The sequence below is a fragment of the Aquarana catesbeiana genome, linkage group LG10 (genome assembly GCF_042186555.1).
Source record: "Aquarana catesbeiana isolate 2022-GZ linkage group LG10, ASM4218655v1, whole genome shotgun sequence".
NCBI lineage: Eukaryota > Metazoa > Chordata > Amphibia > Anura > Ranidae > Aquarana > Aquarana catesbeiana.
This window is the reverse complement of record NC_133333.1, coordinates 126,288,621-126,312,682: the sequence shown is the minus strand read 5'-3', so window position 1 is coordinate 126,312,682 and position 24,062 is coordinate 126,288,621. Positions and strand designations below refer to the sequence as shown.

Sequence of the window (24,062 nt, the reverse complement as noted above, 5' to 3'; positions counted from 1 at the left end):
ATGTGGTAGATAGGGAGAGCTCATTGCCTTTTGGTAAGATTGGGGAGATCAAAGAGTGATCAAAGAGTTTTCATCAAGAGATAGTTGCTGCTATTTTACCAGTACTTCTGCTTAAAGTGTTGTCCGCTTTTGCAGTCAAATTTGAGAAAACCCACTATATGTTTGGTATTCTCATTCCCACAGCATGCATAAAAAACATTTTTTAACAATGTTGGAGTGAGCCTGTCCCATGTCTGTCCTCATTAACATGCAATGCAAGAAGCCCTGCCTCTACATCTTTCATTATTAGGACAGAGAAGTGTTCAAATCTAGGTACAATTGATAATGAAGATCTGCCTATGCAGCACAGACAGGGTTAATTATGCCAAACACAGCTGCCCAGCCCCCTCCTAAACAAGAATAAGCTAGCATTTTTCCTTGCTGGAGGGTCCAGAATAAAGCATCTAAAAAAGGTAAGTTGCAATTTTTATTTTTTTATTTAAGCTTTGCTATGTGAATAGGGGCATGTAACACGTGTAAACTAGGTATTATCTCAATTGGACTGCAAATGAGGAAATACAGTCAGTCCTACTATTCAATCTCCCTGTAACTGATAGGCAGAGATCAAACTGTCTTTACATAGACAGAAAGAATCAGCAGCATCACCTTGCTTCTGACACAGGAAAAGCTGCTTTTTGTTTGCAGCACATCACCACATAATTGTGCTTTTCAGTTTAGTTAACCCAAATCACCTCATTGTTAATTGCACCAAGGCACCAAATCCTCAATACCCCTACTGTCATAGCTGATAATAAAATATATAACGTGCAGCACTCTAAGAAAAGCAAAATAAATCTCTATAACTCAAAAGCATACAAGATCAACAACAATGTGTAAAAAAATGATATTCCTGTAAATTCATATAGTGCACAATTCACCACAAAGTGTCCATATACAGTGGGGGAAATAAGTATTTGATCTCCTGCAGATTTTGTAAGTTTGCCCACTTACAAAGAAATGGAGGGTCTATAATTTTTGTCATAGGTGTATTTTATATGATAGAGGCAGAATATCAACCAACAATCCCGAAAAAACACATAAAACAAATGCTATAAATTAAGTTTCAGTTCAGTGCGTGAAATAAGTATTTGATCCCCAAGCAAAACATGACTTAGTACTTGGTGGAGAAACCCTTATTGGCAAGCAAGGAGGTAAGATGTTTCTTGTAGTTGGTGACCAGGTTTGTACACATCTCAAGAGAGATTTTGGTCCCCTTTTCTTTACATATCTTCTCTAAATCCTTAAGGTTTCTTGGCTGTCACTTGGCAACTCAAAGTTTCAGCTCCCTCCATAAATTTTCTATAGGATTAAGGTCTGGAGACTGGCTAGGCCACTCCATGACCTTAATGTGCTTCTTCTTGAGATTCTCCTTTGTTGCCTTGGTGGTATTTTTGGGGTCATTGTCATGCTGGAAGACCCATCCATAACCCATCTTCAGTGTTCTGGTTGAGGGAAGAAGGTTCTCATCCAATATTTTACAATACATGGCTCCGTCCATTGACCCCTTAATGAGGCAAAGTCAGTCTGTACCTTTAGCAGAGAAACAGCCCCAAAGCATAATGCTTCCACCTTCAGGCTTGACTGTAGGGACAGTGTTCTTAGGGTCATAGTCAGCAGTTTTCTTCCTCCAAACACAGCGAGTCCCCCTCCTTCATTGGCATGTACGGTCATGCTGATGAACATCTAAATGATTCAGAGAATGATTGGGAGAAAGTGCTGTGGAGATGAGACCAAAATTGAGGTCTTTGGCATTAACTCAACTCGCCGTGTTTGGAGGAAGAATATGTATTGTAAAATATTGGATGAGAACCTTCTTCCCTCAGCCAGAACACTGAAGATGGGTTATGGATGGGTCTACCCACAAGACAATGACCAAAAATATAGCACCAAGGCAACAAAGGATTGGCTCAAGAAGGAGCACATTAAGGTCATGGAGCCGCCAAGCCAGTCTCCAGACCTTGATCCTATAGAAAATTTATGGAGGGAGCTGAAACTTTGAGTTGCCAAGCAACAGCCAAGAAACCTTAAAGATTTAGAGAAGATCTGTAAAAAAGAGTGGACCAAAATCCCTCTTCAGATGTGTGCAAACCTGGTCACCAACTACAAGAAACGTCTTACCTCTGTGCTTGCCAAGAATGGTTTCTCCACCAAGTACTAAGTCATGTTTTGCTTGGGGATCAAATACTTATTTCACTCACTGAACTGCAACTTAATTTATAGCATTTGTTGTATGTGTTTTTTCTGGATTTTTGATTGATATTCTGTCTCTATCATTTAAAATACACCTATGATAAAAATTATAGACCCTTAATTTCTTTGTATGTGGGCAAACTTACAAAATCTGCAGGGGATCAAATACTTATTTCCCCCACTGTATCCGTTTCACATATGAGAACAATTCATTTAAGTGACAAAATGCTTGAATCTTCATACACTAAGAAGAGTGTCCAACATCCAGAAAACAGTGCTCCTCCTCATGCTCACAAACTGCTCACCAGCAATTGGCACAATTGGTTAAATGCTTTTCACATGGGCACTACAGTACTTTGCGGACTTTATTCAGTGAATTAACTAAACTCTAGTACAAGTGATTAAATATTGTAAATGTAGGCACTGCAATATTTTGTGGGCTTTTTCCATTTAAATATTTACACAGTAATGTTGTTTTCTTGATAAATCACTTAAGGACCAGAAGGATTTACCCTCTTAATGACCAGTGCAATACGGCACTGTGTCACTTTAACTGAAAATTGCGCAGTCATGTGACGTTGTACAAAAACAAAATGTATGTCCTTTTTTTCCCCACAAATAGAGCTTTCTGTTGGTGGTATTTAATCACCTCTGCGATTTTTATTTTTTGCACTATAAACAAAAAAAGAGCGACAATTTTGAAAAAAAAACTATATTTTTTACTTTTTTGCTATGATAAATATCCAAAAAAAAAAAGCCTTCATTAGTTTAGGCCAATATGTATTCTTCTACATATGTTTGGTAAAAAAAAATCACAATAAGCGTATATTGATTGGTTTGTGCAAAAGTTATACCGTCTAAAAAATAGGGGATATATTTATGGCATTTTTATTATAATTTTTTTTTTTACTTGTAATGGCAGTGATCAGCGATTTTTAGCGGCACTGTGACATTGCGGCCGGCAGATAGGACTCTTTTGACACTTTTTTGGGACCATTGACATTTATACAGCGATCAGAGATAAAAATAGCCACTGATTACTGTATAAATGTAACTGTCAGGGAAGGGGTTAACACTAGGGGGCGATCAAGGAGTTAAGTGGAGTTAAGGTAGGTGTTTATAACTGTGGGGGGAGTGTACTGACAGGGAGTAGAGAGAGATCGCTGTTCCTGATCATTAGGAACAGCAGGTCTCTCTCTACTTCCCTGACAGAACGGGGATCTGTCTGTTTACATTGACAGATCCCCGTTCTGGATCTCTGAGGAGCGATCGCGGGTCATGGGCGTAAATCGCAGCCGCTGGCCATGTGTATTGGCTCCAGCGTCATGCTACGGGCGCTTCTAGAGCTCTTAAAGTGGACGACATACACCTACGGCGATTCAAGCATCCGTGCCAACCTGCTGCAGTATAATGACAGCGGCTGGTCGGCTATCGGTTAAAAGCTGTCTGGTATAGGTCCTTTTCAAAATGGTGCTTTGCACAAATGGTTAAAAAATGTGCATCTAGGAACCACTGTACTTTGGGAACTTTTTTCAGAGAAGAATTTAAACTCTAATGTTCATTTTGTTTATTTTAAAATTTCTATTGTGGGTCCTGTTCCAAATAGGGCCTAATACAAGTGATCACATGCTGAGCGTGTAGGCACTACATTGTTTTGCGGGATTTTCAGTGATATAATCACTGTTATAAATTCAGTTAAAAAAAAAGAACAACCGCGCTAAAAGTTATGCTCAATTAAATACATATACACCCTAAACCAGCAGCAGCATGAAGTCAGATACACACAAGGGATAACTTAGAATAGGAAAGCTGCACTGCAAAAGTTTTGATCGATCAATCAAATCAAAACATGCAAAATATATAAAAGTCCATATTAAATCACTTCAGCTTCTTGATGTCACCACAGCATAATCCAACACAGACAAGAGAGTGCCCAACCACCGTAATATAAATCTGCTTACCAGATGGCAAGCATAAAGGGCAGGTGGCTATAACCCACCAGCGGCCTTTAGCTTGCAGATGTCAACACCGGTATCAGCAGACTGGATCGTGCAGATCGCTCCCTCTTTCCCACTATGGAGTCCGTCTTTGCTCAGGTGGATGCCCCAGAAGAAAGAAGACTGACCATAGTGTAATATTACCTAAATATATTTATTAAAAGTATTGCACTTATATCTATGATAACGCATCTGGAGGAAGGCACGTAGTGACGTCACCATGCGATCGAACCAGGAGGACGGGCGCAGTTTGTTTATGACAGCATGCATCCTTTTTTAACGCATACCAATTTCATCAGATTCAATTCAATTTCAAACAGTACAAACAATATGTAAACATTACCAAAATTTGAGTATAGCCTCATATACTAATAGATAGCATATAATATAGAAGTACCATAATATGTAAACATTAACAATACTCATACCAAGTAATCCGTATAGCCTTAAAATTAAAAAGTCAAAACAGAATGACAAAATGTGAGCAAGACCAAGATTATGAAAGACATGGGGCATCCTAGAAAAAAAAATGAAAAATATGTTTGGCAAGCAATGGCCTGTGCCTGTTGTATACACTGCACACATATACCACGGTCCTTGTATCCACAAAGTATTAATTACTATGGCAAAACTGACAGTCTTACACACAAAAAAACCTCAGGACACAGGAAGTTTTTTTAATTAAACATTTCTATTACATATATATTTTTTATAAAGAAGAACTTCAACAAAACCAGCAACTGTTGAAACAATACACATTTGGTCAGTTCTATGTACGGCATAATATTTAGAGTGCATGGGGTCAGGAGTAAGTAACAAACAAAACAACATATAGAGTGCAGCAGTCAGGATGAGCTCTATATTCACATCAGTCCTCCCTTAAATCAAAGTCCCCAGCATTCCCCCTTTAAATCAGAGTTCGTAGAGTCCCTCCTTACATCCATGTCCCCAGAATGCTACCTTCCATCAGAGCCCCCTGACATCCTCCAGAGTGCCCCCTTACATCAATGTCCCCATTGTGCCCCTTTACATTACATCCTCCAGAGTGCCTCCTTTCATCAGTGTCCCTAGAGTGCCTCTTAACATCAGTGCCTGCAGAGTGCCCCCTTACATCCTCCAGAATGCCTTTAGAGTGCCCCCTTACATCCTTCAGAGTGACCACTTGCATCGTCCAGAGTGTCCACTTAGTGCCTCCAGTGAGCCCCCATACATTCTCCAGAATGTCCCCTTAGTGCCTCCAGCATGCCTCCAGAGGACCCTTTTATTTGCCCCCAGAGTGGTCCCTAGGTACCCCCCAAGGTGCCTCCAGGGGGCACTCTGGAGGATTAAAGTAGGCACTCTGGATGTACTAAGGGGGGCATTCTGGAGGATGCAAGGGGCACTTTGAAGGTACTAACTTAGTACCTCCAGAGTTACCCTTTACACCCTCCTCCAGAGTGCCTCCTTAGTACCTCCAGAGTGTCCCTTTGTATCCTCCAAAGTGACCCCTGGCATTCTTCAGAGTGCCCCCTTAGTACTACTAAGGGGACACTCTGGGGGATGTAAAGGGGCACTCTGGAATGCCCCCTTAGTGCCTCCAGCATGCCTCCTTACATCCTCCAGAGGACCCTTTTAGTGCCCTCAGAGTGGTCCCTAGGTACCCCCAAGGTGCTTCCAGGGGGCACTCTGGAGGATATAAGAAGGCACTCTGGATGTACTACAGGGGGCATTCTGGAGGATGTAGGGGCACTCTAGAGGTACTAACTTAGTACCTCCAGAGTTACCCTTTACACCCTCCAGACTGCCTCCTTAGTTCCTTCAGACCATCTCTTTGCATTCTCCAAAGTGACCCCTGGCATTCTTCTACTAAGGGGACACTCTGGAGGATGAAGGGGGGACCTGGGAGTACTAAGTTAGTACCTCCAGCGTGCCCCCTCACATCCTCCAGAATGCCCCCTTACATACTTCAGAGTACCCCCTTAGTACCTCCAGAGTGCCCCTTAGTGCACCCGTACATCTTCCTCCAGATTGTCCTCTTACATCTTCCTCCAGTAGCAACTAGCAAGCAGCTGGCAAGAAAACTATAAAAATAAATCCTTGTTGGCAACTCTGTGCATGTGCAATTCTGGAGCCAGCCAATTCGTGAACTGTCAAGCTCTGCCTTACCTCATTGGCATGGTGTGTGAATATAAGCCACATCTGCTGCTCGATTCAAGGCTAAGCCTCGCAGTTCTCTAATTGGCTGGCTCTGGAAAGGCATATGCGCAGTTCAAAGGTGCCGGCAAGGGAATTTTCGATGTGCACTTTTCTCCTGCTGTGGTCATTTACGGACAGGAGAAAAGTGGCAGTTTTTTACAAATCGTCCATAAATTTACGGAAGGTTGACAACATAATGTCAATGGGGAAAAATTTATGGATCAGCGGCTGCAGCTGCAGATTCATTCATTCTATTTCAGGTACATGGAATGTTTTTTTTGTAACCCTTTCATGCCTCCCTTATCATCTACACATATTACTGCCATGCTGTCTCTGGGGACCTAAATATTACCCTTCATCTCTCTTATCCTACACATTATGAACATTAACCACATTCACCTCCATCCTGCCACTGTATGTGACCAGTACATTAACCCCCTCACTTTCGCTTTCCTCTGTGTTTGACCTGTACATTTAATGAATCTGGTGCACCATTCCCAAGTTCATTGTTTAAGCCCCTAAATACCAGCATGTTTTTTTTAATTGCCATAAAATCGTGGCTAAAAAAATTAGATCATCAAATGGGTGTTTGCTTTCCAAAAATGGATCATTTGTGAGTGTTTCATACTGTCCTGGTATTTCTATTTTAACAGAAAGTATAAGAATTTTTTTTTTTTCAAAATTGTTGGCTTTTTTACTTTTTATATTAAAAAAAATGACTAGCAATTATTAAATACCACTAAAATAAAACTCTATTGGTCGCAAAAAAATAATATAGAATTAATTTGGGTACAGTGTTGCATGGTAGAGGAATTGTCATTCAAAGTGTGACAGTGATTAAAAACTGAAAAATGGCCTGGGCAGGAAGGGGGTTAATATGCTGCTCTTCAAAAGGTTAAAAGTAAACATTACAACCTATAGAGCTACTATCATTACTTAACATTATTGGCTGGGCTTAGAACTTTTCACTGATATCTCAAGTAATAAAAGGTGAACGTGGCATGAGGTTTCTCAAACTTTGGAACTGACAACATTTTGGCTATGGTGCTGTTTCACATGAAGGGGTGTTACAGGCTGGTACTCAAGTGATGAAGCTGTAATGTCAATTTCATCATTTTAAAATTTTCGTTGTGGGTCCTGTTCAAAATGAGGCTTAGTACAAATGAATACATATTGTGCACATGAGAAATGCAATAATTTGGAGGCTTTTTGTCAGCTAAGTATTTATACTTTAATGTGCATTTCCTGATTAAAATCTGGCTGGTGTGGGTCCTGTACAAAATGGGACTTATTGCAAGTGGTTAAATACAGTGAAAAAAGGTACTACAATGTTTTGGGGACTTTTTCAGTGAATAAATCAAACTTTAATGTTAATTTCTTAATTTGAAAATGGCTGATGTGGGTCATGTTCAAAGTGATGTCTACTACAAGTAAATAAATACTGTGTATGTAGGCACTACATTATTTCATATTTTTCTGTGAATAAATTACAGTCTAATGTTGATTTTTAAAATGGCTGCTGTGGGTGGTAGAAGTGATTACTTTGCACATAGGCACTACAATATTTTGCTGTTTTTTTTCCAGTGCACTACAATACACTAAATTTGATTTTTCAATTAATAACTGAATGGGGTCTCCCTCCTAAACTGCAACCTACTAAAGATTCTTAGGGGGTTGATTTAATAAAACTTGAGAGTGCAAAATCTGGTGCAGTTCTGCATAGAAACCAATCAGCTCTAAGGTTTTTTACGGTAAAGCTTAAGAGCCCTTGCACACTGGGGCGAGGGGCGGCGTCGGCGGTAAAACGCCGCTATTATTAGCGGCGTTTTACCGTCGGTATGCGGCCGCTAGCGGGGCGGTTTTACCCCCCGCTAGCGGCCGAGAAAGGGTTAAATACCACCGCAAAGCGCCTCTGCAGAGGCGCTTTGCTGGCGGTATAGCCACGCCGTCCCATTCATTGATTTCAATGGGCAGGAGCGGTAAAGGAGCGGTATACACACCGCTCCTTCACCGCTCCGAAGATGCTGCTAGCAGGACTTTTTTTACCGTCCTGCCAGCGCATCGCTCCAGTGTGCAAGCCCTCGGGGCTTGCACACTGGAATGAAAGTAGCGGCACTTTCGGGGCGGTTTGCAGGCGCTATTATTAGCGCAATAGCGCCTGCAAACCGCCCCAGTGTGCAAGGGCTCTAATTGAACAAACTGAAGTTAGAAACTGCTTGGCTACCATGAACAGCTGCACCAGATTTTGCACTCTCTGGTTTTAGTAAATCAACCCCATAGTGTACAGTGGGTCTTTCCAACATTTCTGGATGCACTCTATTTTTTCCTAAATATAAACTTTCCTGGTTTTTCCCTCTTAAAATGTGGTGGTCGTGTAAAAGTGCTTACATACAGTGAAATGAACCCTCACAATATTTCTGGCTGTATCTCTGAAATAATACTCTGTCATTTGTATTTATAATATATAATTTGTTATACAGTATTTTAACTATATAGTTTTATATATATTTTTTTTTTTAATTGTAAAGTTTACCTTTCTGTTAATTAAATCGCATAAGGCAGCCATGGCAGAAATTCTGGTCAAGAGTTACCTTTTTTTGTCCCAGCACCTCACTGCACTCTTTAACCCCTTAACACCGGCACCTCCTGGCCCTTTAAGGGGTTTCAGATGTCGAGAGATGGGGAGGGTTGATGATCGGAAGGCTCCAGATCTCAAGTAGCGTTTGGGAGCTTTTCGTTAGGTGGCGGTAACTGTGCCAGGAGTGCACAAAGCTCACGCTCTTGGCACATGTTTGTTTACATTTACACATGTACACAAATATGCGCCTCTCTGCATCAAGGCACACCCGCCAAGAGGCTGCATATTTGTGTACTCTCGATGCCAAGAGGTTAAACATCCCTCCCAAAACATCTGGCTCAAAAAATTAAAAACACTATGCATACAAAACAAAACACGCATCCTCACCCTCACCTCAGGTTATTTAAATGCTTCCCAGTCAAAAATTCATGACGCATAACACATGACATGACACATGCAGCAGGGCGGGCTAATACCTAAAGTGCATGTAGGACCACCTCCAGCCAGTCCTCTAGCATGGACTTTCAAAAAGTAATGAATGTGATCACTAAAACAGTGCGTGTACCCCAAAAAATGTACACCCTCATGCCAAGTAATTAAAATCTAGCTTAAAATTTACTTATTTACTCCGCTGCAGTGAAGGCATGACATGTGCAGTAGAGCAGGATAACGATACAATCTGGACACCCAATAGTTCAGCCAGCTGCCTTTGTTTGCCCAGAGCAGATACTGCCTTAAGATGAAAAGGTAGCACAACAATATTTTCATGATAAAAATGTAAAATAATAAACAAATTCTACTCCTAAATGTTGTTCCAAATAAAATAACACCACAGGTTCACAGGTGGGAAAGTGGCTGGGTCTGGACCAGTGTTTTTGCTCTCAGAAATTATTTTGTGTCTTCCCTGCAACAATCCATTCCCAACCATCCTCTGTGGACAACTGCACTCCTGAAACCACAGGAACTTTTTTGCTCTTCCTTTCTTCAGCCTCCTGTGCTTCCTGGCCAGTAAACATGGCATTCCGGGGGAAGCCATATACCAGTAGGCTAGGCTTGCTAGGCTTAAAGGAAATATATAAACTAGTGAAGCACTATTCAGAAAAAAAAGAATGATTCTCCAGCATTTTTGTAAAAATACAATACAAGAACATAAATGATAGAATAATATACAAGCCAAAAAACAAGACTTAAAATTTTAATTGTCCATTAATAAGCATCCAAATCAACAGCTTTCTCATTGCATGTTAGCTGAAGCGTGCAATCAAAAAGAGAATCCAAAGTTCATGAAGTGCAAAACAGTGATAATATGAGACAGCAAAACATACATAAAAAACACACAGCTCCTTGTGAAAAACCATGCTGTCCCAAATCCACCTCTTGAAACAAATGTACACATTGCTCACCTTGTTAGACCCCTAAAATTAAAAGAGATCTAACTACACTTTGTTATAAAGAGAGATAAACTTCTCACATCCAGCTCTATAAAAGGTAGACAGAATGGTAGGGAAGGGTTAACTCTTTTTCACTACATGCAGCATGACATCCATGTAAGAAAGCACAAAAACCAGAGACCATGGTGTTCACTTTATATTTAACCACTTTAGCTCCTGAAGATTTACCCCCCTTCCTGACCAGGCCATCTTTTGCGATACTGCACTGCGTTGCTTTAAGTGACAATTGAGTGGTTGTGTGACACTGTACCCAAATAAAATTGATGTCCTTTTTTCCCCCATTTCTTCATCAATGTAGGCCAATATGTATTCTGCTAGATGTTTTTGGTTAAAAAAAAATCCCACTAAGTGTACATTGATTGGTTTGCGCAAAAGTTATAGCGTCTACAAACTACGGGATAGATTTATGTATTTTTTAATTTTTAAATTTTTTTTACTAGTAATTGTGACGATTAGCGATTTTTAGCGGGACTCCAACATTGCGGCAGACAAATCAGACACCTAACTGACACTTTTGACACTTTTTGGAGACCAGTGACACCAATACAGTGATCAGTGCTACAAAATGCACTGTCACTGTGCTAAATGACAGTGGCAGGGAAGTGGTTACCATCAGGAGGGTTAAATGTGTTCCCTGGGAGTGTTTTCTTACTGTGTAGGGGAAGGTCTAGCTGTAGAAAGACAGAGATCCATGTTCCTGATTAGCAAAAACACAAGATCTCTGCCTTCCTTACAAGCATAACGGCGATCTGCCTTGTTTACATAGGCAGACCGCTGTTCTGCCTCTCTCGGAACGATCGCTGGGTTTCCGGTAGCCTGCTGATTGGCTCCCACTATCTCTAATCACAGCAGGAGCAGGGCTCTGGCAGCATGCCCAGAAGAAAAAAAAGTCACGTACAGGTTCATGATTTTGCACTTAAGAGCCACCCTGCCACAATATATGTACGTGGGGCGGTCCTTAAGTGGTTACTGTGGCATCAATTGCACTAAACAAAACACACAATGAGCAAACTGCAATAAACAATGCAGCAAAAAACATATGAGAGATACAGTGGTGAAGATATACCAAGCAACCTAGAACTTGTGGCCACCACTTCCCTCTATGGGGATTGCTTAGACATATGCACCAGCATTATGACATTATTGGGGTTCCGCCCTTTCTACTGCTTTGCTTATAGTAATGGGGACTGCTACAGGTGATGCTGCGCTATATTTCCTAAACACTGTACAGAGTCAACCATTACAGTGAACTGTTTTTGATACAATTGATTGATTTTTGTGATACAAAATATATCATGTCTGGTATATAATATGTTCAAACACTGAAAAAGTCCCATACTGTACATGCGGTATCCCTTATTCCTATATTTGGGAGGAGTAGCATGCTGAGCATGACAAATATCAAAATAAATGAAAAACTGTGTAAATTAAATAATTTTCATTATCTTTCCACATTTTTTCAAAAAATTGTGTAAAAAAAGTCTTCAAAAGACTCACCATACCACTTAAAAAATACCTTGGGGTGTTTACTCCCGAAAATGTGGTCATTTTGTGGGTGTTTCTCCTGTTCTGGTTCTCCAGGGCTTCCAAAAATTATAGGTAGTCAGGAAAATCAGGTGCATAATTTATGCCCCATGAAAGCCTGGTGCTCTTTGGAGTTTGGGGCTTTCTATGTAGTTAGGTTGTGAAAAAGTCTCACACATGTGGCATCGCCACACTTGGGAGGAGTAGCAAAATGTGTTTTGGGGTGTAATTGTAACTATGTCTATGCTGTGTGTTAGAAATATCTTATTAATTATTAACATAAATTTTTATTTTAAAAAATACATTTTAATTTCAATTACGGATTTTCCAAAAACTTGTGGCAAAAAAATGAAGTCTTCAAAAGACTCATCATGTCTCTTAGAAAATACCTTGCTTTCCAAAATGTGGTAATTTTGTGGCTGTCTGCTGTCCTGGCATTTGATGGACTCAAGAAACATGATAAGTATAATATTAGACGTGTAAAGGTGGTCCTTGGGATTTAAGCCCCCTTATGCCAGTAGGCTATGAAAAAGTCTCACACATGTGGTATCCCATACTCAAGAGGAGTAGCTGAATGTGTTTTGGGGTGTAACTAAGAACAAACTTCTTGATCCCCTTCAATCCAGATTTCGCCATCAACACCCCATGGAAACTGCTCTCCTTAGACTCACAAACAACCTACTAATGGTTAAAACCAATGGACACTATTCTGCACTACTCCTGGACCTCTCTTCTGCCTTTGACACAGTGGACCACCCTCTCCCCCTCAAAAACTCCACTCCATTGGTCTCTGTGACTGTACTCTTCACTGGTTCTCATCCTACCTATCTCACCGCACCTTCAGTGTCACTTAAAACTCTACTTCCTCCTCTCCTCTTCCTTTCTCTGTCGGGGTTTCCCAAGGTTCTGTTCTTGGACCTCTCCTTTTCTCAATCTACAAATCTTCCCTGGGTCAGTTGATTGCCTCCCATGGCTTTCAATACCACTTCTACGTGGATGAAACCTAAATCTATCTCTCTATCCCCCCAGCTCACGCCATCAGTCTCCTCACGCATCACCAGCTTACAAACAGACATATGAGCCTGGATGTCACATCACTCAAACTCAACCTATCCAAAACCGAGCTCAGGATATTTCCTCCCCCACGTGCCTTTCCCTGATTTCTCTGTCAGCTATCAACCCATCCCCCCATGCTAAGGTCCTAGGTGTAATCCTGGACTCTGAACTATCCTTTCGGCCCCACATCCAATCGCTGTCCAAAGCTTGCCACCTCATCCTCCACAACATCTCCGCAAGATATGCCCCTTCCTAATCAATGACACCACAAAGCTTCTAATCCACTCCCTGGTCATCTCTCGTCTTGACTACTGCAACTCACTCCTCATTGGCTTACCTTTAAATAGGCTATACCCCTTCAGTCCATTATGAATGCTGCTGCTAGGCTCACCTACCTTACAAACCGCTCTGCATCTGCTACCCCTCTCTTCCAATCCCTCCATTGGCTACCAATCAACCAATGAATTGAGTTCAAGGTACTAACAATAACTTACAAAGTAAATATATGTATGGGGTGGCACTAAATCAATATATTTCTAAATTAAATCACAAAATCATACAAAGATAACGATAATAATGACGTAAAAATAATTGATAAACAAATAAACATAGTATGTGTCATAAATATTCAGTGACAATAGTGACCTAAAGAGTAAAACCAACGCATGAATGTCACTTAAAACACCCCAAATAAAGATAAAGTTCTTAGTGCAGTGCTAAATTGCTGATTCAAAATCCTGTGGAATCCAAAGAATTATGTAATCCAATGCTCAATCACACCAATTCACCACCAAGGTATCAATATATATCAATATAATATAATATAATCACAAATCTTCATGGAGTGAATGTCACCCCATTATGGATGATACCAAGCTCACACATGGAATAAGAATAAACATCCTCATGGTGTAGTATATAAGGCAGGTTTATTAAAAACAATATAGGCACTTAGGTTAAAATAACACTATTGAGTCCAGCAGTGGTAACTGTGGGGTCACACAGCAGCAGAACGCTGACGAATCCGAACTTCCGGTCTCGGCCGTGACCAGAAGTGACGTCACCCGACTCCTGGGAGTGTGGCCTGGTTGGAGTCCAGGCTGGGGTTGAAACTCATCAATCCCTCTCTTGGTCTGTGCTGCTGTGCTATGGATTACCACCCTCTACCTCAATGCTGCTCTCTGTTTTCCTAAATGTAAGTTTGGATATTTTGTGTCCAATAAATTCTGACACTTTTTACCGATCCAGAGCCTGGGTACCTTTGTTTTCCAGCATCATTCAAAATGTGACAACGCTGGAAAATGGCCTAGGCAGGAAGGGGATTTAACATGTCTGTCTTCAAGTGGTTAAAAGTGAACAAAGTTGCACAGTGCAGCCTATAGAGCCACTATCATTACTAAACATTAATAGGAGGAAGGTAGAACTTTTCAGTTATATGTTATGTAATAACAATATGAACATGACATGAGACTTTGGAATGAACAATGGTTTGGCTACACTGTTTCTAGACTTTTTAAGGATATACAGCATTAAAGAGAAAATCCGGCCAACAAGTGATGCCAATCAGTAAACACAGTTTACTTTAATTTGAGTTTTCTAATCCACTGTAGTTTTCTAATCCTCTGCCAGTATACAGAGATAATGTATACTTCCTGGAGCCCATGTTATGTAACCTTCACTCCCCCTGCTTCCTGAATCACCAATTACATTCAAGTTTGTAAGGCATTTGAATTATTCTTTCAATGTTTTCAGGAACACTTTACAAATATACAATACAAACAATTTTATTAGAAACAGTATCTTCAACATAAAACAAAGCAAAAACATCAATCATAATTGTTAAAGAGAATTTGTGCATGCCTGTCAAATTGGGCCAAGCAGCTGTGTCCGTGCAATTACTGCATCCCATACACTTGAAAGTATAACCAAAAATGTCTGCACTGTGACATTAAAGAAATGTGGCCAGCTGCACTCAGTAGTTGCCAGAGTACAATAACATATACAAACTGAACAAAACATTACTTGCGCTATTCCTTTACAAAGAGATCAAATGACAGAGATAATCAAATGCATGAATAAACACACCAAATTTTCATCTACATATGCAAAGAGCAACAGTAAAAATAATTGTGCAAAACCATATATAAACTTAATAAATACATCAGATGCACAATCTCTTTAAATGTATCAAAGGATTCAGATTTACGAATACTTTTCTAGTGAACAAGCAAAAAAGGGTACTAACAAACATAAAGTAACAAAACAGCATTTCATCACACAAGACATCTTCAGGGAACTCTGAAACACATTCAGGTGGGGCTTAGTTGTGACGTCACTACACACGGCAGTTCGAGCAGTGTGCTGGTATGCTGTTTTGCTACTATATGTACCCTTTTTTGCTTTGTATAAACTGTGATTTTAACAGTATCATACTATTCAGTTTATTTATTTCCTCCTATGTGCCTCCTATTTCCTCCTATTTGAGTTCAGGTTAGAACTCAGTGAAGGCACTTTAAAGAGCCAGGTGACATCCTTGAGGCATAGCCTCTATTTCTATCAAATGCTCAGGACCTCATGGTTGAGAAGTCATTTGAATCCGGTAAGGAGCTGGTGTGCAAGCATGTGGTGGAACACGAATTGGACACATCATTACAAGTGGAGTGTTATCACAGCCTATTCACATAAAATGTGGACTTTTATATTGTATTATTCACAACATATAATAGTTCCACTTTAAATAATTTGATGCATAGTTGTAGTGTTCACAACAATAGTATATATATAGATGAATCATTTCATTTGATACATATGTGCATCTGATGTACTTATTAAGTTTGTACTGTATATGGTTTTGCACAATTATTTTTACAGTTTTACTTTGCATATGTAGATGCTGTGTTTTTTCATGAATTTGTTTATTTGTGTCACTTGATCTATTTTTAAAGCGACAATGCAATTTTTATTCATCCCCCTACACTTACATGGTCTGCCTGCATACAGCACTTGTTGGCTCTAGCCGCATAAACACATGGCCCATTTATGGACTAAGGGCCTCAGCACCCATGTGAATGAAGCCTTACTATACTTGGAAATACAACCTGTCAATGGAAGTTCTATTTCTTAGAAAATATATGGGCTGCTGCCACTGTTATTTTCCTGGATTCTGATCCATTTGCTTGATAATGCCTCATTAATTTCAAGTAATTGCAAAGTACTAGAGCTTGACTAACAGTCAATGCTATTGAATGCTATTGTAACAGGGATCATTTTTCATCATGTACGGACTGATGTATTTAGCAGCTAGTTAACAGGCTAGCCTTACAGCTAATAACAGATTAATCAGTCGGTTAGCAAACACACTTGTTCATACTTGTCACAAAATGTATTCAGATCTTGCAGAATCTTTAATGAGAATAAATACTTGCAATTTTGTGTTAAGTATGATTGAATAAATAGCATTTAATAATTATCATCTTAACATCTATTCAGTTGACACATTTACCATATTACACATGCATAACATGTTATCAGATCAACATACCTTTCAGACTACAGCCATTAGCTGGATCAATTTCCTTTCCATCTACCTTAAACAACCAGCGTCCAGGTATGTTCACATTTGTGGTTTCTTCAATGCTGACAATCTCTGGTGAACGGGATCCAGGAACACTGAAAAAATTTGTGCTATTTCCACCAATAAACCCAGCCTGAAAAATAGTTATGCTGGTTAATTTTTTGTTGATTGAAATATATACTGATCTCATAGTAAATTTAAAGGTAAAACTTTTCTGTTTGGAGGATAAAACCTCTGTCAGTTTTTACATTTTTTTTTCTTTTTTTATTGGGTCTTGTCCCAAATTATGAGATTTAGAGAAGTCTAAGTTGTTTTACCTTGCACATGCAGACATTAGGAAGAAAAAGCTAGCCTGCAGGATGTAAACATTGCAAAGAGCCACTGGTTTGAGAGCTAAGAAAGTATGACGTTTTGGGGAGGGGGTGGGGCTAATTGAGCTTATGTTGATGGGGGCAAATCATTAAGAAAACTTTTTAAAATTTTCCTTACCCATTAAGGTTTAAAACACAGTACATGCACTAAGCTATCAGTAGGTTGCTGAAGAATATTTTAAATACGGTAGATATCCATCTAGACATTGTACTAATATCCTCCATTTTTATAGTTTTGCCTCCACTTGCTTGCTCTAGCTGCATAGTGTGATTAAATTATATGAACACCAAAGTTTGACTTGGTAATCTAACAGACCTGCTCTGACACACCCTCTGTCAGGATCCAGATCTGAACCCAGGACATCTGTTGTGCCTGGCAGTAACTCGTCTTACTGAGCCAATTGAGATACTAAACAGCTCCCTCCCTAATGATTCCTTGGACAACCTTACTTTGTATGTTGTTTCTGGTAGAACTTGGACTCTTTGCTCCTCCCATGAACTTCCTATTTTACACCATGTCATTGCTCTTCCTGTGACCCACGGTTTATTAGTGTGCCACTCAGGCTCGATCACTGTGGGGAGCAGAATGCCAGCAAGGGATGGAGCTCCTCCCAGCTCCAATAGTCACCGGAAGGAAGAGAGGAATGATCCATGGTGCCGCACATCCACAGAGTCCTATGGTGGTATAAGAGAGAAAACCTCAACCTGGGGAGTTCTCTCTCTTATACCACAACAGGACTCCGTGGATGTGCAGCACCAGGGATCTTTCCTCACTTCTCTGCTTTTCCTGTTTGCCAGATTAAAGGCAAACAGGAAAAAGGGGGGGCCAGGACGGAGAGACTGACACGGACTTTACACCAGCGCTGTCCCAGCACAGCATACCGCACCAAACATCCAGTGATTTTGCATAGAAAGCCGTTATAGTATGGTGCACGGACGCACCAGTGCCATGTGAGTACCCCGGTGTGGGGAGCGTTTTCTTTTAATAAAAGTATTTTGACTATATTACACTATATAGTTTCCTTTTCATTTATATGTATGGAGCCACATTGTTTCTAGCTGGAGCAGTGCAGCAGACACTGAGACTGAGCCCAGGGGTGGCTCCAAAGCATATTTGGACTCAGGGTAGAAGCTGAGTCACACGCTCTGAGGTGAGCACATTAGCTTAAGGGGGTCACGAAGGAGCACCGGAGCATGTTTTACAGCACTCAGGATATCTTCGGCATGATGTTGGATTGTTGTCACAGCTGAACACCACCTGCACGCATTGTTTTATTATCACTGCTGGACATTATTTGCACGCACTATTTAGAGTGCCAAAGAGAACTTTTTTCATTATTTATTAATTTTTTCATTTAAACAAGCAGGATACTTTATATTGAGCACTAAGCACTTTTTATGTCGATTAAGACACTATGTATGGTATAACAAGCACTATTAAGCACTAATGTATGGTGTAACAAGCACTTGTTTTTTCACACCTTGTTTATTTATTCAACATTCATATTATTTGTATTTAATATGATCGCACTAGTAAGCACAGAGTTGGTTATTATTAATTTTGTTTTTGGGGTCACCCAAGCGCAGCGCATAACTTGTAAATTTATTCTGCAATATATTACATTTTTGGTTTTGAGTTTATTACCGCTCTAAAATATCCTTGTATTGTTGTTGAGAAACATCCTCTTGTGTTTTATTATTATGTTTTTGACATAAAAATGTAAACCAGTAGTTCATGTATAATATTACAAATATACATAAAACCCCACAAATATAAAGAACACAAAATGAAATAAACAAAAGTACCCTAAATATACTAAAAAAACCCACCCTAAGTAGGAAAAATCAAAGAGTAGACTGATTTTCCTTTTAAAGAAAATTTTATCTAGCAGCTTAGTGAAAGAAAATACGTTCCTGCTTTGGCAAAATTAGTAGCTTTGCAACAGAATCAGTTTGCCTAAAGCCACTCTGCTCATCCTTATGAAAGAGAAAGAAATGTAGGGGCCATTCATATTACCAAGCACTGTGCTACAAAAGATGCTTTTTCATTGAGACACAGTGCACTGGTCAACTCAAAAAAACAACAAAATAAATAGACTTAATGTACCTTAACACGCCAAAGTTTGGGTCATGCTGCATTCATGTGTTGGGATGCCCTTACATGTGTTGTAATACATGTGTGCTGGGGTGCCATTCAATATGAATAGCACTGCAACACACAAACACGTGCATGGTGGATTGTTACTGCACAATGTGGTACCATTAGGTTTTACCACTCATTACTGCAATGCGCTGGTGTGAATGAACACATATGGTACGGAAAGATACATTTCCAGAGATAAAGGTATGCAGGGATAAAGCTTGAGAATCTAGGACAGCCCTGGTAATCAAGAACAGCTGGCAAGTACAAGGTAAGAAGAGAGCAGTGCCAAGGCCACCCACGAGAGGACAGTGCTACTGCCAAACCAAAGCACCACTTAGATGGCTATGAATAGAGTGGAGGACTGTTTTTTTGAGGTTACACTGTGTTTATAAGAAAACGATACCTAATACATATATTCTGTTATAAACTCTGCACTGGAATACATCCTGGTCAGTTTAGAGAAAATCTGAGAGGACTGTATTTCCACTAAATGCCGCTAATGTTACACTGGTTTTGTGGCAACATTTTTACACTGTATAACCCCAAAAGCAAACATTTATTATATTTCAGCTTACCAATTCTTAGATGTGTTGGCTGCGTTAATTTTCTTTTTTAGGATTTCTTCTATGTTAATCTATTAAAGTAAGGTGTACACTTATGATGGAGAGATAAGCCATGAACGTGATGATCACGGCCAGTGTCACGTGTGTGTCAGTTTATGTAGCTGAGATAAGGATTGGAGAACATGTTCTTTACTTCTCATCACATCACAAAACACTTCTGATCATCTGTGTAAAATATCTCACTCCCTACTTCTCCAACCTCCTTCTCCTTGACCCCTATCCAGAGAACTCCTGTCTCTTGGGTGGAGCCCCAAACTATTGTCAGGTACTAGACTCAGCCTGCTGGTTTCTGGCAAGACCCAGACACTGAGTTGGAGACTCCTTCCCTCCGAAAAGTTCCTGTGCTCCGAACCCTGATTAAGAAAATACAAAACATTGAAAAAGATGAAAAACCTGAAAAAACACTTTTCTTCACTCAGAACTGACATTCTGGAGCCCCTAAAACTGTCACAGTGGCCGGGCCTTGCACTGTCACAATATATAATGTTATATATAGTTAAACTGCATTGTCTTATAGGCCTCATTTACATCCGAGTGATGCAGCATTGTGGGATACTGTCTGCAATTTTGGATTGTGCCAAAATCGCATAAAAATTTGCAACATGCATTTGAGTGTCATTTATGGGTAATGGCACCCCAAATTTGGTTAGCAGACACCCATTTTTCCTCACATTTTGTGGTGTGACAAACGCTACAAAATGCAAGTTGAAAAAACATGCAATGCTCCATACCAGAAAAGGTTCAGAAGCCTTTTGGGTGCTTTTGACATGCAAAGGGCAGCCCTTTGAAGGGAATGGGCTGGCCTTCGTGTAACATCCGAAAACAGGTGAAAAACACAATTGAACCCCCTTCCCACTACCTGTCACCGCTTCTGTGCTCTCATGTTCCACCAGAAAGCCCGGGACCATTGTGAGTGGTCACTGGTCAGGTTGGTTGCCCACACTAGAAAGGAGGAAACATCCATTCCTCCTTCTCCTTTGTGACACATGAAGATAGAAGTGATGAGGATTTTGCCACTTGCAGTTTCAGTGCTGTGTTTCTATTACAGCGAGGGAAGCAGCCGATTAAACAGACCTCTGTTTGATCAGCTGCTTTGAAGGACAGAGGAGTCATTAGAAGTCTAATGCTGCGTACATACGAGCATACTTTTCAGCATCAAAGGTCTGACGGTCTTTCCGACGGACTTTCGACGGAGTTACGACGGACTTTCGAACGAACGGACTTGCCCACACACGAACAGGCTAAAGTCCATTTGAAAGTCCATTCGTTTGACTAGAATAGAAGGGACTAGAATAAGGAAGTTCATAGCCAGTTGCCAATAGCTGCCCTTGCATCGTTTATTTGTCCGTCGGACTAGCATACAGATGAACTGATTTTTCGACCCGACTCGAGTCCGTCGGAAAGATTTGAAACATGTTCTATTTCTGAAGTCCGTCTGATTTTTCAACAGCAAAGGTCCGATGAAGCCCACACACGAACGAATTGTCCGGTGGATTCGTTCCGTCGGACCTTTGCTGTCGAAAAGTCCGGTCGTGTGCACACGGCATAATAGATCCCTGATCTCATCATAAAGTGAACCTGTTACTGCCCAAAGCTCTTACAAGGGAGTGTAAAAATAATACATTTAAATAAAATAAATAAGAAAATGTTTTAAAGCACCCCTATCCTCCCTGCTCATGTTCAAATGCAAACACGCAGCATGCGCATGTAAACAGTGATTGTACCACACATGCGAGGTATAACTGTGAACGACAAAGTGAGAGCAATAATTGTAACACCAGGGCTCACATTTAAAGTAAAAAATATTTTTTTAAAGTAAATGCAATACTTTTTTAGATTTGGATAAAGTAGAGAGGGATTAAAGCATATCTCAGGTTTTTATTGCTGTTTGTTCTCCCATTAGGGAGATTCACCCTCTCTAATGTCATGTTTATTGTTATCATCGAACGTGAAAGTAAAAGAAAATCCCACATTTTTTATCGCCCCAGAAAAATAATAGAGGCAAAATCTTCCAATGGGGACACTAATCCTGGTGACCTGGGGGGTTCCAAGGGATTTCCTTAATTTGCAGGGATTTCCTCTCACTTCCTGTTTTGGCTATGAATAGAAAATGAAGGGAAATCTCCCCAAAGGGACATAGCTTGCAAAGAAAAAATGTACAGGGGTTAAAACTCTGCCTAAGGCTCAGGAGAAGATAGTGATTATCGCTAGTGGCTATAGCAGCCCCTAACGCAAGAGAATCCAGCAGGCTGGTTGTACCCAAGTTGATCAATTGATCAACTTGGTACATTCAGCCTGCCCATTAATGGTTTGATTTTTATATGGCCGGCCTAAGTCTGTTGTTTTTCAAAAGAACAAGTTGTCTTGCAGAAGTATCAGTTACAGAGGTGAGACAACCCATTCAATACTGGCAGGGGTGCTTAAAATATTCAGTTTTTTTTATGTAAAACCTTTATCCCCCCCCCCCCCCCCCCCCAAAGAAAAAAACTGCTTTAGCTGCTTAGAAAGTGCTAGCTGGAGATTGGCTTTAATTTGTTAGTGTTTTTAAATCTTCGAGTACAGACTGACAATGCTTTCCAAAGGTGTCCCTTGTACTTCTTAATCAAGAGTGGAGGCACTCTAATGCAGGAGGTTTGTTTCTGGCCAGATCACCAGGTGAAAACAGAGGGGGAAATCCTAAAAAAGAAAACAAGTGCATCCACCACATCTAATAATTGGTAAGCTGCAATATATTACATTTTTTATTTTGGGTTCAATACCACTTTAAGATAATGTTACCTCCTAGCTACATATGTACAGTGGTGATCAACCAAATCCCAAAGACAAGCCAGACTAAGCATGTGCTACCTTTAAAATAAAATTTCTTCCCAAATGCATTCAAATGAGCAAACAACCATACAACCACACCCTAATGACAAGCCAGTCAAAGCGTGCGTTATCTTTAAATAGGATCTAAGGCAAACTTTTTTTTTTATTTCTGGCAGAATAGGGAATTGTTAAACCCTATGTAAGATTTTTCCGCCATATTGTGTCCCATTCTAAATATTTGTTTTTGCTTCCTATTCTGTAGACACAACAGGTAGTGAAGGGTATTTCTCCAAATTCAGATAAGTCCCCTCTCAGACAGTTGTCACTTGAAGATTTCTTGTGACAGTGGTTGTTAGGGATGAGCTTTCAGTTCGACTCGAACATTGGCTGTTCGCACGTTCGTCGAAAACTGAACATTATGGGCCGTTCGCTCCAAATTTGAGCGAGGCATAACGGCCCATAATGCACTGCGGGAGCGCAATGCATTGGTGTATGATGATTGACCAAAGCATGCACCATGACCTGCATGCTTTGTCCAATCCTAGCGCCCTCAGCTATGAGAGCCATAATTGGCCAAAGGCAGGGTGCGTGTTGGCGTGGACGGAGAGAGAGTATCATTTAGATTGAGCAGGCAGGCAGGTTATTCAGTTAGCTGCAGTGTATTAAATATATATATACACAAACAGTCTTGTGTATATAAATAGTTTAGCTATATCTGACTGCAGGCCATTCCTGGTGTAATTTTTCTAATATACTGTACTTCAGGCAGGCAGGTTATTCAGTTAGCTGCAGTGTACTTAATATATATATATACAGACAGTCTCCTATATATATATCCACTGCAGTGTATTTAATATATATATACATATATATATATATATATATATATACAGACAGTCTCGTGTATATCTATATATATATAGATATATATATATATATCTATATATATAGATATATATATATATCTATATATATATATATCCACTGTATCCAGTTTAGCTATATCTGACAGCAGCCCGTTCCTGGCGTACTGTTTCTAATATACTTCGGGCAGGCAGGTTATTCAGTTAGCTGCAGTGTATTTAATATATATATATATATACAGACAGTCTTATATATATATATATATATATATATATATATATAGATGGCTATGAATAGAGTGGAGGACTGTTTTTTTGAGGTTACACTGTGTTTATAAGAAAACGATACCTAATACATATATTCTGTTATAAACTCTGCACTGGAATACATCCTGGTCAGTTTAGAGAAAATCTGAGAGGAGTGTATTTCCACTAAATGCCGCTAATGTTACACTGGTTTTGTGGCAACATTTTACACTGTATAACCCCAAAAGCAAACATTTATTATATTTCAGCTTACCAATTCTTAGATGTGTTGGCTGCGTTAATTTTCTTTTTTAGGATTTTTAATCTATTAAAGTAAGGTGTACACTTATGATGGAGAGATAAGCCATGAACGTGATAATCACGGCCAGTGTCACGTGTGTGTCAGTTTATGTAGCTGAGATAA

The 24,062-nt window shown here is 39.9% G+C and overlaps 1 protein-coding gene across 1 annotated transcript in view; it reads right to left on the bottom strand.

Moving 5' to 3' along the window:
- TECTA (tectorin alpha) overlaps positions 1 to 24,062 on the bottom strand; it is a 193,555-nt gene that overhangs the window by 144,538 nt on the left and 24,955 nt on the right. The window contains exon 5 of the mRNA XM_073601118.1: positions 16,552 to 16,717. Within this exon, the coding sequence (XP_073457219.1) occupies positions 16,552 to 16,717 (166 nt within the window). The remainder of the gene's footprint in view (positions 1 to 16,551; positions 16,718 to 24,062) is intronic.